Source organism: Gekko japonicus, unplaced genomic scaffold (genome assembly GCF_001447785.1).
Source record: "Gekko japonicus isolate JY-2015 unplaced genomic scaffold, Gekko_japonicus_V1.1 scaffold1849, whole genome shotgun sequence".
NCBI lineage: Eukaryota > Metazoa > Chordata > Lepidosauria > Squamata > Gekkonidae > Gekko > Gekko japonicus.
The window spans coordinates 74491-94185 of NW_015172062.1; the positions used below are offsets into that span (position 1 = coordinate 74491).

A 19695-nucleotide genomic window follows, 5' to 3' on the forward strand; every position below is an offset into this window, starting at 1 on the left:
GTATAGGCAAGAGGGAGAGGAACACTCATGCCTGATCCAGGGAAGTTTGAAAAACACTATAGTGGATTCCTAGCTTAGACCAACCAAGGAAGCCCCATGACATCAGGAAATGTGTACCCAACTAGGTTGCCAGATGTTGGGACAGTTAAGTCAGCATACATAAGCTCAACAACATACACGAGGAATTCTGCAGACAACACTTTAAAACTGCAGGGCATGGCTCTGTTGACAGAGTTACGACAAACACTATCGCAGGGGTCAAAACTCTCAGATGTAATCAGAATTGCCACCGTATCCCCAATTACCACCATAGGGGTAAAGCAATCTCTTCTGCCGGAATACTAGAAAATACATGTACCTATGAAGATGCTTGTGCACTGACAAATGGGAGGGGGGAGATAAAAATGCAAGTTATACTTTGCCAGGAACACCAGGAACAAGTCAAGTCTGGACCCTCATGGATTTTCCTCAGAGCAGGAAGCTGCCCAGGTCCAGGAGGTGATGATGGACACAAGCCATACCTATTGCCTTCCCTCACACTGCTGGCCTCAGAAGTGCTACCAAAAGCTCTATAAGTTTGCCTCAGTTGCTTCAACGGAGAACCAACCTTGCATGCTGAGCAAAATGGTCTAGTGTGCCACTTAAGAGTTTTGATCCTTCATATCTTTGGGACCACTTCACCCCCTATGCTCCACCAGGACACCTTCTCTCATGTGAGCAGGGCCTTTTGTAGATGCCAACCCAGAAATAGACAAAATCAACAATTGTCCGTACACATGCCTTCTCTGTTGTGGGCCCTACCACATGGAATGGCCTGCCTGAAGAAGTCAGGAAGTCTCCAATTCTCCTGGCTTTCTGCAAACTACATAAAACCAAATTATTCAAAAGGGCTTTTCTACACAGGTAACAGGGTTGCACTGTACACAATGGTTCTCAAAGTTACTTGGATAAATGATTAGGAGCAGTGGTCTGCACTACTATGTACAGCTTGCTGTAAGTAGGGTCATGCTATGTAATTTTGCATCATTTAGCATGTTGATACTTATCCTTTGTTTCAGTTCTGTTTTTAAGTTACAGGTTGATTCCAGATTTCCACAATTCTTTTTTCCCCCCAATTGTTTTTATTGATTTTGTTAAAGACTTTACAGAATGCAAATAAACACAATAAGCTGTTAAGTCAATAACTTACAATAAACCATAATATAACTATATATTACATACTATAATATTTGGCAATTAAAAGGGTATATTTCTGTGAGATGTCTACTATTTGAAGTTACTGATCTTGGGGGTTGTGGATTATTTTATTTATACTAAGATCTAAGAGTGACCTATAAATATAACCATTTATGATATATTTGCTTTGCTGGGAGTATATCGTTAGTTACCATATAATCAAGAACTGGAGCCCAAATTCTATCAAATTTAGAGTAGGTTGATTTCAACAATTCTAATCCTACTGCACTGTTTAGTTAATGTCCCATCCTGTTGATTTTATTGACTCAATCTGTGTAATGTTGTATTTTATTGTACTTCTGTTTTTATTGTATTTTAATGTCTGTACGCCGCCGTGAGCCAGTTTGCCGGCAAGGCGGGATACAAATTGAAATAATAAATTAAAATAAATAAAAGATAAATAATCTGCCTTCAGTGAGAAAAATGGACTCTAAATGTAAATAAATTAAAATTAAAGCACTAAACTTAGGTTTGACAGGCACGTCAGTATTGCATATATTTCAATACCCCTCCCCCCACCAATGAAGGAAAACCTCAGGCTTCTTAGGCTACACCGGGGTGGGTAGAATGCCAGATGAAATCCAACAGTCTATCATGGAATGGTTCACAATGGACTGTGACCATTCCTGTATATATTTTGATACATTAAGCTTTTCAGTTTGTATTTTCTCTCTTTTTAAATGCAACAGCAGACATGGACAAGCCTCAACCAGTGCTGGAGAGTTCCTTACTGCATGCATCAATGAGAGATACATCTGAGCTTGTGTTTTATAATGTGCATTTATATGCACTTCCTGTACTCATCTCATGGCCCATGTTGCACCTCCACTTCTCATGCCCTTCTCTTCCTTTCCCATCTGTCTTCTAACTTCCTTAATGCTTTGCAACCTGCATGCGTACACATTTCACATATGACTTGACCAGTATAACCTACAGTCAGTGACCTCACTGAATTATCTGCTCTACATGAATCTGAATTCTCTGCATCACAGAATCATTAACTGTCCTTGGGACTTGTCTCAGGATCAGTGTGGAACAGGTCATTCTTTTCTAGAATGAAAATGCTTATTAGCTTAATAATATGCTACATACATGTGCTATACAAGTGACTTAACATGCAGTTTGCGGCAGGGCTGACCTTAGTGACTAATCTGCGCTGCATGCATTTTAGTTCCTGTTTTGTGTTTGCAAAACTGCTGCAGTATTATGTTACATTTACTCATTTTACCCAGTTATATGCCAGAAGATGACTGGTGGCAGCCTGATATCATGCGTGGATGGGGCTGCTTGTTAGTAGGAGATGTGAGGAACAACAGACTCTTCCCTTAGCCACCATTTTGTGACGGGCTCCAGCTGGTGAATCCCAAGGTTCCTGTTTTGTTCTGAATGAATCCCACATTTGAAATTGGCGTATCCCATCCAACAAGAACGAACCCATTGCAAGACCCCAATACAGCTAGTTCTCTTGCTAATCCAAGACCTGAGGCAGATATTCCTGACTGGCAAGCACCAACATGCACACCCACAGGATAGACCAGTTCGCAAAGACCATATAACTTTCAACTAATGACCAGAGAGTCACACCCTTATTAAAAGGCATTGATAAAAAGGCAGGGCTGGGCTGATGTAAATATTGGACAGCCAAGCGCATTTATATCCCAATGAGTAGAATGATGACAATGAGTTCAGAGAGCAAAGGACAAGGAGGCCTATTGTTCCTTTACTTGAAGCTGTTACTTTACATTCCCTCCTTTCCTTCCTTCTATTACTTCTCCAACAACTTAGGGTTTGCTAAAAGAGTAAAAACTTTTTTGCCTATTCAGCTCCCCATTTTTTTCCTCTTCAAGACCTTTCAAAATTTGATCCCAATTCTTGATAACTGTTTGTCATCAGACAAGAAGACATAGGCCTTGCAAGATGCTGATGCGGAAAGGAATCCTCATATGTCAAAATCATCCCAACCTCTAGTTTTCACTAGTTAGGGCTCGAATGCTTTACACCAAATATTTAGACTCTGGTAAGAATTTAACTTCTTCCAGCAGGGACAGCTGAATATCAGCAATCTCCAATTTACACAGAAAGAGTTATTTGCAGAGATCCTCACTGATTCATTAGGAAAATCAATGGCACGATCCCATAATTAGATAAAACCATAAACCCAAATAATCCAAGATAAATTATTTTGACCGTATCTGTGAAGCAGAACTGAATTCCAATCAAAGCCAGACAGATGGACTAGACAGGAGCCAACAGGGAAAAAGAAAAAGGGTAGGGTAGGCTGGACCTCATCCCTTACTTTTGCACTTACATGTACAGACTGAGATAAAGAGGTGAAGTTATTCCATCCAACAAGACAGACATAATTGTGTTTCTACTGGATATCACCATTCCTCTTCATGATACTCACCTAGTACAGTTAACTTGTTATTTAATCTACGTCTTACGATAAGTCCTAAATCTAAAAATGTAAAGAAGCTTTGGGCGTTGCTCCTCCCCCCCCCCCAAGCCTGGTGCTACTCACAGTGGTATATGGTGCTGTTCAGTGTCTGCTTTGGTCAGTTCCTCCTCTTCGATATCAGACTCCCCACCCGAGCTGCTGTCTGTCACGTCAGAGTCAAAGGCTTGCTCACAGGATCGCAGGTTAGCCATCCCACTGGCCGTAAACCTCTCCAGTTCTTCTGAGATAGAGTCACTCTTCAGGAAGCTGCTCAGTCCTTCCGAAGTACTCGTCTCACTCGCCGCTTTCCTCAACGCAGCTTCGGCCTTTCGGGTCAGCATCAGCTGACTCCGGTGTCGCAAAGAGTCCAAAGCTGGCAACTTGCTCAGAGTCTTCTCCAAGAAGCCACCCAGCTGCTGCTGGATATGTCGCTCCACCTGTTTGGCCTGCACCACCTGCAAGCGCTTTTGTAGCCGCCGAGCACGATTTTCAATGTCTACCTGCCGCCGCAGTAACACCTTTGTCCTCATGTCTGAATCCAAGGTACTGAAGGAGTTGTTCGGCAGAGAGACCTTCTCTTCAGGTTTGCTGCTCCCAAGGTCAGAAGGAACAGGCACACCAGACAACGTCAGCAACCTGTTCTCTCCACTGCCCCCTTCAAATCCATGTTCTGGGGAATTTAGGGTACGCTTATTTGCAGTGCCATTATTGCTAAGTAGAGCTGTGTGCTCCACATCAAGGTTCCTGTGCGGAAGAGTGCAATTGGTCAAACCTGATTTCAGGTCCCCCAAATCAGAGCCCCCAGGCCTATTAGAATCAACATCCTGGAGAGTGGTAGAAGGGACAGCACGCTTCCCACCATTAAGTGAAGCAGGGTTTTCATGATCAGAACTGTTACTCTTAGCTAACTTTTTAGCCAATCCATTGACAGGTGCTTGTGGCAGAGGCGTCTGATTACTCGTACTCATGGTTTTTAGGTTTTCCAAGGAAAACTCCAACACTGGTTGCCTCCCCAACAGGTCACTAGTTTTCAAGAAGGACTGAGATAACAGAGTGTGAGACTTAAGGACTGTCTGTTTGTTGAAGACCCCTTGAAGTTTTAAAGACTCCTTTGGAGGGACAGCTGTTACATCCGAGCAGAGGTAGGACGCCACCAGGGGTTGCAGCTTTCCCAGCTCTTCCTTTGTAGGGTTATTTCGAAAATCTAGGCTGGAATCCTCAGCTTTCCTCTTGGTGCCGTTGGTGGTGACAAGTATGTTGTTGGCGTTGCCGTTGTTCTCGGCACTGCCAGGAGACAGGGCGGAGGATGGGGGAGCCAGTTTGAACCGGATGTGGTGAGCTTCAGCTGCTGCGTCAGTGAGAGCGGGCGCCATAGTAGCCATTCAGCACCGAGAGATGGGACGTCCAACCTCTCCCACTGCAGAGGCCAGCTCTGCTGTTTTCTACTGCCTCGCCAGAGGGCAGCCTAAAAAAAAAATTAAAAAGTCTTATTAGGACAGAATTGGTACAGCTATAACATCAAGGCAGTTGCCATATACAACATATGTTTGCTTAGATACCATGACATAACTATGATTTACAACCATTTGTGCAATATAAGCACCCCATTCCCTGTCAATTACCCCAAATCCTAATGAAAGGACAGAGAAAACACTATTATCAGAAGTACTGAAATCTGGTCTCTATCAAAATTTGGCAAGGCAAAAATAACAGGGTGTTAAATAAAGGAGGAGGAGCAGTGAGGTAAGGGACACAAACGGAATACAGGACAAGTGGTCAAAGACTAGGGGAAGAGATAAAGAGTAGAAGGACCACGATGGAGAGGCAGACCAAACATGGTAAGTCATTCCATAAGCATGCAAGTCACCCGGCAGTGCAGGAAGACCGAAAGCTTGAAAGTACCACTGCTGGAAAGGTGATCAGGGCAGACAGTCATATTTAGTCCCAAACGCACACACATACACGCTCAGGGAAATTTCCCATGAACCCAAACTAAGCCCCTTTACACAGAAAGAAGCAATTAGTTTTTAAAAGTGGTTTAATTCTTAGGAGCTCAAGAGACTCTGCCAAGAATAGTGAGAAAGAAGCAGCAGCAGCGGGAGGGTTCTGGGATTAGCAGTTCTATCTCCCCCTACATTTACTTTGATTCAAAATGCAAACTATTGATTCAACACGCAAACTATTGCTCTAGTCAGAAGACGACTAAGGGGGGAAAAGTAACTAAACATGGAATGTTTGAAGCCATGTGGTACAAATGAAGAATTCATTGCAACTGATGCCTGACTGGTTCAGATTACGGCCTTAAACTGCTCCTCAAGACTTGCAAACTCCAAAGACGAGGCATCTGGTCAACGCAAGGCTCACAAACACACTGAAGTCTTTATCAACGAGCCTCGCCACAGTTTAATAAAAACAAAAAACACACAGCCACTTCAGTGAAGTTATGTGCCAGGTCCATCAAGTCCTGCATTTGATTTCTAGCAGCAGGAAGCCAGATGTTTCTGGAACTGCATGAGCAGGGAGGGAGACTGCCATACCATTTTGCCCCATCCGCTTGAACTCGGAAGTCTACTGCCTCTGAGCATGGGAGGTTTTATTTAAATTTCATGACTCCCTTTGATACACATTCTGAACCTTTTCCTGCTATTCTGAACCTTTTCCAGTTCTATGATTGTTTAAAAATGGGGCCTTTAGAATTGTACACGGTATCCTTACTGTCGTTGTGCCACAGATTTATGTAAGGCATAACACTTGCTAGTCTATATTTGGGGGAGGGGAGACAAACAAAATGAATGTTTTCTCTGTGCTGTGCATACTGATGTAGGGGAAAACGGCTCCAATCCTGCATGTTAACAACAGGTGGCCAGTTTAGCATCAGACTGCCATTAGCAGAGGTTTCCAGCATCGTACTGGGGTGGCATGGTGCTGGTCAATATCTTTCCTGGTACCCACCAAACGTTTTTAGAAGACGGGTGGGGTCAAGGCTGATTTGGCAGTTGGTTCCCTTCCTTGACCACAATGACCTGGCCACGGTGATCCACACGACGGTCACCTCGAGATTAGACTACTGTAACGCTCTCTACATGGGGCTGCCTTTCTCACAAATCCAAAAGCTGCAGCTGGTGCAGAATGCGGCAGCCAGGCTGCTGATGGGCATCCCCCGAGGAGAGCACATCCAGCCTGTGCTGAAAGCACTGCACTGGCTGCCAATAGTGTTCCGGATTCACTTCAAAGTGCTAGTTCTTACCTTTAAAGCCCTAAATGGCTAGGGTCCGAAGTACCTAAGGGACCGCCTTTCCCTGTACATACCCCAAAGACCACTTTGGTCCAGGGCACAACACCGCCTGGTGACCCCAGGCCCCAGGGAGGCCCGGCTCGTGGCAACCAGGGCCAGGCCCTATTCGGTGGCAGCTTCTACCTGGTGGAATGAGCTCCCGGAGGAGATCAGGACCCTGCGGGACTTGGCACAGTTCTGCAGGGCCTGCAAGACGGAGCTCTTCTACCAGGCTTTCACTTAGGAGCCGCCACTGCCACTTCCACCAACGATCCCTTAAACAACTGGGAACAGAATGGCCCTGGAAGATCATACTGCAGCGGCACGGTGGACTAGTACAGTTGTTCTGGGATATAGACAATGTCATTTGAACATCATCAGCCGAATACCATCTTTTTGATTAGCGTAACATCTTAGAGCACTTGTTAATGATCGTGTTTTATTGTGTTTTATTGTGTCTATTTATTGGCACAAAGTGCCCTATCTGTAAGCCGCCCTGAGCCCTTTGTGGGGAGGGCGGGGTATAAATTCAATAATAAATAAATAAATAAATGATGGCTCAATACAAAGAACACAACAGACAAGCACAGCTCCACACATGAGATTTGTTAAAACATGGTCACCGATACTAAACTATATGTCAAGGCAAGAAATACTCCCGGCAAACACCTTATATCACAAGTAGTTTATACCTGTGAGAAATACAAAGCAATCAGATCTGCTAACAAGGAAAAACTCTGCACACACATTCAAAACAACAATTATAACACATATCAAAACCAATATACCTAGGGGAACATTTTATCACTTACTAACTAAACGTAGGACTGAACTGGGTAATGAAGAATAACTTACCCGTACGTTACTTGTATATGTATTTTTATTGTTAAAATAATAAAAATAAATTTTAAAAAAATGTTTACTGCTGGTTTTTACTGGTGTTCTAGTGATAATTTTGTGAAGAAGAAAAGGGGGGGGTGGCTCCTGCCCAGTAAGGCTTCTAACTGCCCATCTGAGATCTAATTGGGGAAATAATGCTTTGGAATCTTGGTGCTTTGGGGGGCAACAGTGGGAGGGCTTCTGGAGTTCTGGCTCTGCTGGTGGACCTCCTGATGGCACCTGGGTTTTGGCCACTATGTGACAGAGTGTTGGACTCGATGGGCCACTGGCCTGAACCAACACTGGCTTCTCTTATGTTGTGTAGATTAAAACAACATTCAGCAACATTCGCCCTCTGACTCCTCTTTCTGGATGACAGAATATTAGGACATGAAAAACTGGGAAAATGTAATTTTTCCTCAAGTAAATATCACTTAAGATGTTAATAGTGTTTATGTTGCAATCACAGAAGAATTTTGACACTTTATTTTACATTAAGGTCCTGATCACACGCAGAAGTAGCCGCGCGAGAGGCACGACTGCCACTTGGATTTTAAGGGCGCGATCACACGGGAACATCTGGCAAGTGTCCCGCACCCGTCAGCAACCTGTCTCACTCCACCAAAGACGCAGAGTTAAAAAATACCTGGGAAAGTGCAGTACCAAGCGGGTTGTGATGGGCCGCAGACGGAGTTTCCCGTGTGATCGCTCCAGCGCACTCTGATTGCGTCACTGATCCCTCGATGAAGCGCAACGGGAACACGCGGCGAAGAAAAAACACCGATTCACCCGCCACTGCGTCTGATCACGCAGTGGCGGGGTCAAATTACTGCGGCGCGAATAGGCTTGCTTCTCCCGCCCACCCGTGTTTTCTGGCACGCGTGACCGGGACCTAAGTGTATTTAAACTAGTTAACAATTAAATTTTAGTGTTAGCGTTCTGAGCTAGGACTGAACCAGAATATTCAAAAATACACAATCCAAAATTTTGAGGTCTTCAGAACAATAAGGATCTCAAAAGCAAGAGCTAGTCAGGGGATCTCAGTGTACTTCCTCGGAATGTCAAGTTAAGGTAGCAAATGTACTCCTGTACATAAGAATCTGTATTACCATTCTTGAAAATGTCCTACAGGACTCTGCACTGTTTACTTTTGCTCACATGAATGGACTGTAGCTGGCCTTTCCTGTAGCCGCCTTCCTGCAAGTTCTGTACACCACTATCCTGCAGCCCTATAAACTTTTCCTTTACTTCAGGTAATGAAACAAATGAGAGATCCCATTTAGTCACCACGATTAAAGCAACTTCTCATCAGCCTTACACGAAACACTTCCAGGGAAAGCAAATGAGTCACTGTTCTATGTATCTCAGCGGGTGTCATTTTCTCCATACAAACATTTTACCTTAAAATATGAAGAGTTTTCTTGAAAATAACTACAAAACCAGAGGCTTTTAGAAATGCCACAGTATACAAGAGCTGGGGAAAAAAGCCCAGAACCTAAAAATGTGTTAACAGTTCAGAATTCACTTGTCCCCCCTTTTCACCTAAGCACAGGGCCAGCAACTAGTAACCTGAAATAATTCCACAGAAATCTGGGTGGGAAATTAACTGAGAAAGTGACTGCTTTACACAGCAGTTAATCTCTCCAGGCTTTTACCCTGAAGAAATGTTTATTATTTAAAAGAAAGAATTCTAGTATGTTTTGTTAAACCTTGGGGCCTCTGATAGTTAATTACTTTTTGATGATTTAGTGTAGTTAAAACATAAAACGTGAGTTACTTCCTACCATACCAGATTGGTACTTCCTATCTATACTTTGCACCAGCAACCAATGTGACATTACACGTAAGCACACACACACAAACACTGTTAACCAACAATGCAAATTAAATCCAGATTTGATCCATTCTAGATGCAGCACACAGTTTCATTATCTTCACTTACAAACACCTAATACAACATCTCTCCCTATACAGAGCGGTCTGGCAAACTATTTCTGAGAAGGAATTCTTACATCTTCCAGGAACGTGCCCACTAATTTAAACTGTGGATTTAAAATCCACTGTATTTCTGCACAATACTAATATCTTTCTGGAAAAAAACAGTTTGGCCTTGCCTTACTAAGACAATTATAGGCATTTGTTATTTAATTGCCAAAAGAAAAATTGGGCTGCACTGAGACATGTTGAAACACACGGAAATTCCAAGGATAGAAACCTCTGTCATTTCTAACAAAAGACCACAACTTCCCTTCTCTTACACAACAGGACATCAATGACAGCCACAAGAGCGAGGGGAGAGGCCACAGTTCAGGGGCAGAGAATCTGTTTGGCATTCAGAAGATCCCAGGTTCAATCCCTCCAGTTCAAAGGATCAGGTAATACAGGATGTGCAAGCTTGAAAGCAGCTGTCAGTCTGAGTAGACAATACTGACTTTGATGGGTCTGGATTCACTATAAAGCAGCTGACTTAAAATCCGTAAATGTCAAATATTGCAATTTTATATGTTAAGTTGTAAATTATGTGTTTTATGTTGTTAAAGCAGATTTAGCTTAGGTTGGATAACTATTGCATATATTTCTATTTTAAAAAAAACAAAACCATTTAGAACACAATTTTTCCCCATGGCTTCAAAATTTCCAGAAACTTTACACCTCTGGTCCATATCCTCAGAATAATAACAATTATTATCACATGGCGTAGTATAGTATAGTATATAGTATAGCCAGGAGATCCAAAGATTGTCTGGCAGCCTGAAACTCTAGCTCTTTTTGTGGTGAGGTTGGTTTATTTTGTGGTCTGACAGAATGGTGACTGGCCCAAGGTCACCCAGCTGGCTTCAAGTGGATGAGTCGGGAATCGAACCTGGTTCTCAAGATTAGAGTCTAACACTCTTAACCACTACACCAAACTGGCTCTCATATCTTCACAATCACAAAATATAAAAAGAATAAGCACACGGAAAACTTACAGATGTTAAGACTTCTTTGCTTACTATACTAGTGAGGGTTTCAAGGTCTTTCTTCCATATACTGGAAACCTGAGAGACTGTACTACAGTTCTACACATAGGTTTTCCAGGAAGTTCACCAATAAAAGCTTACCATCCACTCAAGATGCTTAATTGAACAAATGTTCAATAGCAAGATGAAAGACGCAATGCATAAGTCTCATGTTAATCCTCACAACAAATATGATCACATATTAAATGAGCCTTTAGACTAAAGCAAGCCCAAACACTTTTCAAACTGGTACACACACAAACACACCCATTTCATACACTGAAATCAAATCAGATCAAATATAACTCCCTGCAGAAGCTCCTAGAATGATGTTCTTGCAATATAATTTCTGACCCTTTCTTACTGAAAATGAATATTTGTACAGCTCTGATGTTCTGAGAACATTAACCCACCTGTTTGTATTTCTACTTCTTATGTAATATAAGCATTACAATAATTTAGCATCACCAGTCTTACACTGTGTGTGTATGTGTGTGTGTTGCGGTGGAACCTCCAGGGGGGCTGTGGTGGCTCAGAGGTTAAGATGCTGAGCCGCAGGCCAGGTCTGTAGTTCGCCAGTTTGAGACCCGAGTGCCATGTGACGGAGTGAGCTCCCGTCTGATGGCCCCAGCTCCTGCCAACCTAGCCGTTCGAAAGCAAGAAATTGCAAGTAGATAAATAGGTAGAGTTTCTGTGGGAAAGTAACGGTGTTCCGTGCGCCTCGGCATTTAGTCATGCTGGCCACATAACCACGGAAATGTCTTTGGACAGCGCTGGTCCTTCAGCTTGGAAACGGTCTGATTCCCGACTCATCCACTTGAAGCCAGCTGAGTGACCTTGGGCCAGTCACCGTTCTGTCAGACCACAAAATAAACCTACCTCATCACAAAAACAGCTAGAGTTTCAGGCTGCCAGACAATTCGGATCCGACTAGCTTTTGAGCAAGGGAAACCTTTACCTTTATTTATGGGTTGCGTGACAGTACAAGTTCCTGCAGCTGAGGGAAACAAGTTAAGAATCACCTGCTCGGCTGACGGGATCTTGTATTATCAATAATTGTCTTCTGCTTTAGTTTTCAGGGATTTTGTTAAAATAAAGCTAAAATAAAGTTAAAATAAAGCCTGACCACACATTGCTCTCTGCGGGTTTTCTTCCTCCACACCTTACCCTTGAGGAACATTATCCGCTCTGGTAATTATACACCACCACTGCTCCTCAATTCTGCAATGAACTGCCTTACCAAGATCTCTTTGTAGATGAGTCATCATCACTCGTTCAAACTCTTATCATTCTCCCTTCCTTCAGCACAAGAAAAAGTGACATCAAGATTTTCTACAGCTAAGCCTTCCCAGCTACCTCGGCTTTATTTATGGAAGACATTTGTGACCCCACCCTCAGTCGATTCAGGAGCACCTGCATTTCCCCCCCTCCTTTGTTCACTGGTACTGTGGGCAAAGTTATACCAAAACAGCTCCACTACACCATTCCACAGATCTGGAGCTACACTCTCCTAGCTGTGGCTTCCACTCCAGGGAGGTAACACAGACAAACCCGCAGATTCAATACACAGTAGATCAATTAAGTCAACTGGAGTAAAAACATTTACGGCCAAAAGCCTCTCCTACTTTCCTGCTTTAACAGCCAGCATAAAATCACTTAACATTATTCAGTGGAAGAAAAAAAGAACAGGGCTAAACTGTTTCCAAAGAAAATGGTACCAGGCAAACAGAACACAAAACTGATTAGTTACATAGGTGTAAATACAAGAATAGAGCCAGTGCAGCACAGTGGTTAAAATGCCAAACTAACACGGAGGAAACCTGGGTTCAAATCCTTACTGAACCATGAATATCATTTGGCCAGTCACTCTCCCAGGCATAAACAGAAGTGAGATTCAGAGTAACAAACTCCTTCACTGATTTGTAGTCAGAGACGTACTACAGAAATATTGGTAGAAATTCAGAGCACAGCTTACAAATAAGTGAGTGACACTGCACCACCCAGGAGCAAAACGCACACCGATACACACTGAGCTATCAAAACAAGTGAAGTTCAGACCTCAACAGGGTAATCTAATTAGGCAAAACATGTGAAGACTGCCTGGTCAGGAAAGCAGATGTTTAAAGAGGCCGTGACCCTCTCAATGTTTGACGGTCAAATTATCTTTGCTGGTGAGGAACTTGAGATTAAGTCTGGATTCTTCGCTTCTGCCAAAAAAGCAGGTTAGTGAAGCAGCAAAAGTGTATTCTTTCATCTGCACTTGGCTCATAAATTCAATCCACATTTAGACTTCCACCATCCTGGCCACACCAATTAAGGCCACAGTACCCCAACATTAGACTACAGTAACACGCTCCACATGGTACTACCCCTTAAGGACTATTTGGAAGCTTCAACTGGTACAGAATGCTGTCGGCTGGAGCAACATATAACACCACGTTATATTATACCTATTTGGCAAGCACTGCGTGGGCTACCTATTTGTTTCCAAACAATTTCTATTTAATGTATTTATTTGATTCATTTATACCCAACCTTTTTCCCCAATGGGGACCCAAAGCAGCTTACATTATTCTCTCTTCCATTTTATTCTCACAACAACCCTGTGAGGTTGATTAAGCTGAGAGGGTATGACTGGCCCAAGGTCACCCAGTGAGCTTCCACGGCACAAGTGGGGATTCGAACCTGGGTCTCCCAGATACTAGTCTTGACACTACACTGGCACTGACTTTGTCTTTGGAAACTAATGCCCACAATTCTGCAAAGCCACCTCTCCCTTTATATTCCCTAGTCACAGTTTTGCTAGACCAATCTGGAGTTCACCTGCCCAGGCTACAGTCTTCTCTGTAGTGGAAAAACCTTCCTGAGTATGTGAGGGAGGCCCCTTCTTCCGCCAGCCTCAATTACTTCAAAAGGATTTTAAAAACATAATCAGATCAAAAAGTTTAGTCTCAAGATCACAGGTATTTTAATTATTAGTTTTTAAATTTTTGGTTCATATGTTTCAGGTTTGTTGTCTACTGGTTCTTTTTGTAACCCACTGCAAAGTCCCTTGGGAGAGAGACGGGACGGGACCAAAATGTTCTGAATAAATTAAATAGGCTGCGGTCACACGGAGCATTAGGCACGCTAGAGAGACGGAAAATAGCGGATTTTCCGGGCGCGATCTCACCGCCACATCTGGGAAGCGTCGAGCTCCCATGGAGAACCCGAGGCTTCCCGCGGAAGATGCGCGGTAAAAAACTAGTACCTCGGAGGTACTAGTTTCCTGAAACTGCGGGGCAAGGGCGGGCGTCTGATCACGTTTCCGGTGGTAGTTCGGGCGCCCGCCCATATCCCCTCGTAAAAAGGTTTGGTTTTTTTTCAAAGTCTCCACGGATGCGCACAAGCACCCAAGGGAGCATGCGCACATTTGAGTTTTTAAAAAACCCAACCCCGTTTGCCCCGCGCCCCGCTTCTTTGCTGCGCCGCAGGACTGTGGAGTGATCGGCACCAACCCACCACGGGACCTCCACGGTAGGTCTGCTCGCGCAACCGCGCGGTTTTTAGCCCCGGGGCAAACAGCCACGCTTCCCCCCCACATTTTCCTGCCCATGTGCCCGCAGCCATAGTATACTTTCTTTTGTTTTGTGAGCCCAAGAAGAAGCTAAATAATAATGCTTCGCATTTATATACAGCTATATGAATATTCTAAGGCACATCACATGCATTATTTCAGTCTCAAACAACCCTATAAAGTGGGCAGAATTACTGCAGTTGAGGACCCAGAACGACAACTTGCTTAAGACCTTTGACAACGTACTTGCTTAAGACTTCCTAATGAATTCAAGTAGATTCCCCCCCTGACCTTCTTTGCCATTGCAATATAAGCTATGCGGTTTCTCCCAAAGGGTTTTCAGAAACCAAGCAGGGCAATGAGAGATCTAGGGAAATTTAAGTGAGAACGTATATAACTAGGGTTTGTAAAGATGCATTACATTTTTGGACAAATAGCTTGACAGAAGAAGCACTAATGTAGGCCTGAGTTTCATGCTGAATTCAGTTTCTGTGGTAACAAATACTTTCTGTGGCATGATCCATGCACACACCTCTCCCATACAGTCTCCATATGGTGATAAAAACTGTAACTAATCCTTACCCATAATTAAACAGACAACACTCAAAAAGAAACGCTACCCTATAGTTAGAACTGAAGTAACTACTCCACAACCTAGAACTGCTCCCACTACCCTGTTTAACAGGCCACCTATAAAGCAGAGATCTTGCTCCATGCTTCAGCAATCTTGATGTACGAATGTGGCACTGTGAACTCCACTGTCACAACAGCAATTCCAGTTTTAGCCAGGTTAGTAGCAGTAAAATAGTTGGTAAAGAATCATAGGATGTTAGAGTTGGAAGGGACCTTGCAGGTCATCTAGTCCAACCCCCTTCACTCTGCAGGAGCATAGCCAAAAGATAGCCCTACAACATACCAGAATGATGGTCGTCCATCGAAGGAGCATCCACCACCTCCCGAGGCAGTCTGTTCCACTGTTCAACCACTCTTAGTTAGGAAATTTCTCCTGATATTTAGCCGGTTAACGACTCCCTTGTAATTTCCACCCATTAGATCTAGTCTTGCAATCCGGAGCAAGAGAGAAGAGATCTATCTGCTCCATCTTCTACATGACAGCCCTTCAAATACTTGAAGACTGCAATCATGTCTCCTCTAAGCCTTCTCTTTCCCAGGCTAAACATACCCAACTCTTTCAGCCTTTCCTCATAAGACTTGGATTCCAGCCCTCTCACCATCCTGTTTGCCCTCTTCTGGACACGCTCGAGCTTGTCAACATCCTTCCTAAAATGTGGTGCCCAAAACTGGACACAGTACTCCAGGTGAAGCCTGACCATAGCAGAATAGAGCGGAACTACCACCTCCCGTGATCTGGACACAATGCTTCTGTTAATGCATCCTAAGATTGCATAGTCATTGCAGTTCAATGTAACCTGATTTTTGCATGGTTTGAAATTATAGTAATAGTTCTAAGAGTAAACCTGGCTTTACCCCCAAAGGGCATGATGTTCAAGCTAATTCACAAGTGCAAACCAAATATACTGTACTGTATGCAAAATGCAGCAGTATATACTAAGCCTTCTGCAGTTTCTGTGATTTGGACCTATCATTACAATCATAAACATATTTAGTTTTTGAACAGTGGCAAAATACCATGGGCCACACCCTCCAGAGCTAGAGTTTGCTGTGTTTTTGTCCTTCAACTCAAAGTAACGAAAACAATCACTGTTATTTTCCATCTTGCGTATTTGATTGGAGAACCACGGTGGTATGGAAAGGTAATGTGGTGTAATGCCTAGAGTGCTGGACAAGGTTCAAATCCTGACCCTGCCATGGAAGCTTGTTGTCTGACCTTGGGACAATCACACACTCTCAGCCTAACCTACCTCATAGGGTCGTTGTGACAACAGAATAACGATGTAGCCACTTAGGATGCCCACGGGGAAGAAATGAAAGGTATGAATGAATTAAACACAATAAACAAAATACAGTCCTCACAGGTCTTGTGGGAAGGGGTGTTTCTTTATATTACCCTTCTCCTGAAACAACAAACTAGTATTTGATTTGGACATACATACTGGTTGATGCATACAAAACCAGTGCATCATGAATTAGATGCAATTATTTCAAACAGTTTTCATTCAAGAACAGAAGTCTAGTGGCACCTGAAAAAACTAACAGCGTTTATTCCAGCCTAAACCGCTGTATGTTTCAGCTCTCCAGTCTCAGCTCTGCATGGTACATATTCAGGTCTTTAGGCTGATAGGGACACAAGGTTGGATCAAAAGCACTGTGAGCAAAACAAGATTTCTCTTCACTTTCTCTTCTCCCTGCAGCCCATCGTGGTCTGTGTTCCCTCTAAAGCTGAGTTCGTGTGAGCTAGCTCACAATTTTTTAGCGTCCGGCTCACACAGTTTTGTCTTAGCTCAGGAAGGATGGCTCCAGAGCAAACTAATTTATGCAGTAGCCATTATCACTTGCTCGCAACTTTAATGCCAGTAGCTCACAAAGTAGAATTTTTGCTCACAAGACTCCATAGCTTAGAGGGAGCATTGATCGTGGTCCCTGTAATTCTGTTCCTCAGGACGGGGGGGGGACCTTTGCGTACACTGTGGAGGGCAATAAAAATGTTCCCCCTCCCCACAGAACTGTCATTCAGGTAGCATAAAATGCCATTTTATGGATGAAGCGCCACCTTTAGATCCAACCTACAGTTTAGATTTTTCTCTGTTGTGAGACATACTCCCAGGTACTCTCCCCTGTATGAGGTCTGCCCGACTCCTACCTTAAGCACTTTCAGGATGCTAGTGAGAACTTCCCTTGAATGTGGCATTTGGGCAGTGAGCTGAATTTTCCCCATCCTTCCATTTTGCTGTTGGAAACTACCCTATTTATTTATTGCTCACCTCCCTAAACAGAGGTTCTGTCATCCCCAAAAGGCAACTGATGTAATATATACGCTCTGAATTCTTGAATGCCTTGGTCATCAACAAAGGGCCAGGAGCATGGGCTCCCTTCTACTAAGGACAAAGATAAAGCACTCTTAAACCCATTCTGTTGTTTCTATCCTTGCTTGGGAGGGCTTTGGTAAAGTTTAATACTTCAGTAGTTCACTGGCACTTCTCCACGCCTTCCCCCATGGACCAGCTCCGGCCAGGCCCTCCTGTCTTCCGCTGTCCTCTGAAGTTTGCTCAATTTCATGTTCGTTGCATCTAAGACACTGTCTAACCATCTCATCCTTTGCCATCCCCATCTTCTTTGACCTTCAATCTTTCCCAGCATCAGGGTCTTCTCCAATGAGTGCTCCCTTCTCATTTGGTACCCCATGGAGGTAAAACCAGCCAAAACAGAACACAGAGAGGACTCTACAAAAGCTGATATTTCCTGCTGGAGGGGGACGTACAGGGAGGCAAACAGAATCAAAAACCCCAAACAGCCATGGGTTTCCACCTAATGCAGAGCTGTTCTGGTAGTAACACAGGAAGCCCTTGGGGGTGGATTAGGCCTCTAGACTGATAGCTCCCTACCTCTAATACAAAACATGAGTAAAAAAATTTTTTTAAGATCATGTAATGAAGGAAAGGGCCCTTTTCCAGCCAGGTCTCTTAACTGGTTTACTAGCAAAATGTTGTGCAGGCTTTTCTGATAGGATAAGAAACTTGTCTGCACCCTATTAGGTCCTCGGAGCTTATCTGTTGACAGTGAGCAAAGTACATCATAGCAATAATCCATCACCCAACTAGGCCAAGCTGATGCCACAACTCTGCCCATTCAAGAGCTGCGCAGACCGACAAAACACTGAATATCTGATATCCAATAACAGCTACTTTGTCTATAAGCACAACTTTTTAAGAGCTCAGATTTTTAAAATGCTACAAAGTGCATAAGGGGAGAAAGTTATAAACAACATTATTCGGGAAGTCACAAAAGCATCAGGGAGACTTAATGAAATGCCTGAAGATTCATATGTCAGGGTATGTAACAGACTAAAACAGCATTCACATCCTAATGGAATGGGGAAAAAGAAAACTCTGTTACGAAAACTTCACCCATTTTTAATCCCTCATTATACTAAGAATAGCCAAGTGTCAGTTTCCACATTTTCAATTTGTTTGTTTATTTTTAGTCCACCCCTCCTCCAAAGAGCTTAGGGCGACCTTCACCCCCGCTCTCCCTCCACTGTATCCCACCCTCATACCAATGTTTAGTGGAAGGTTAGGCTGAAAAGGGGGTGACTGCCCTAATAGCACCTAATGAACTTCCAGACACTGCAGAGGTGGGACTGGAACTCAGATCTGCCCAGCTATAGGCCAACACCTTAATTGTCATATCACATTGCTGGATACTGAGCAGCCCGACCTTGGAAGCTAAGCAGGGTCAGCTCTGGTCAGTATTTGAATGGGAGACCACCAAGGAAGTCCAGGGTCACTACGTACGTCTGAACGGCTCTGGGCTTGAAAGCCCCATGAGGGATCTCCATAACGTGGCTGCAATTTCACGGGCAAAAAAAATCCAGCACCTTAATCGCTTTACCAGGCTGGCCCTTGCTGGATACTGGGCAGCCACGCTCAGTCTGGTACAGTGGTCAGAGTGCTGGACTAGGATTTGGGAGCAGTGTTCCCTCCAAGCTGAGTTAGTGTGAGCGAGCTCACAGTTTTTTAGCCTCCAGCTCACACATTCTTGTCTGAGCTCAGGAAGGAATGGCTCCAGAGCAAACTAACTTATGCAGTAGCCAAATCGCTCGCTCACAACTTTAATGCCAGTAGCTCACAAAGTGGAATTTTTGCTCACAAGACTCCACAGCTTAGAGGGAGCATTGTTTGGGAGACCCATGTTTGACTCCCCACTCTGCCCCACATTCAGCTCAGCCTAACCTACCGACAGGAATGTTGTGTGAATAAAATAAACAAGAGAAGACTGATATGAGCCGATTCGGAAACCCCCCTTGGAAAGAAAGGTGGGGTCCATCACACAGGTAATGAATTTCAGTTTGGTTATATGTCAGACTAGAAAGACAAACACAGCAAGAAGTCATGCAGCACAAACGTGCTAGAGAACAACTTCTGTGGACTACATCCCACTCCATCAGTCATGCATGTGGAAAAGTGGGGTCTAGCCATGAAAGCAGAAGTCACTGTAGACATGTTGGCCTTTTAAGATATCACAAAATGACTACTTTTAGATACCTGAGAAAAATATGATTTATTGTAAAAGGGATTTCATCCATTCGAGCAAACACAAAATTTTAGAGTGTCAGTGAATTTAATTCAGGGCTAAAATTAAGTTTCTGGGAGCAGATTTGCTGGACTGAGAGCCC

General features: G+C 43.6%; 1 protein-coding gene across 1 annotated transcript in view; it reads right to left on the bottom strand.

Moving 5' to 3' along the window:
• Positions 1–3753: 3753 nt before the first annotated feature.
• Positions 3754–19695, bottom strand: part of LOC107118446 (KAT8 regulatory NSL complex subunit 1-like) — a 21288-nt gene continuing 5346 nt past the window's right edge. Inside the window, exon 2 of the mRNA XM_015420789.1 lies at positions 3754–5138. Within this exon, the coding sequence (XP_015276275.1) occupies positions 3754–5055 (1302 nt within the window). The 5' untranslated portion in view covers positions 5056–5138. The remainder of the gene's footprint in view (positions 5139–19695) is intronic.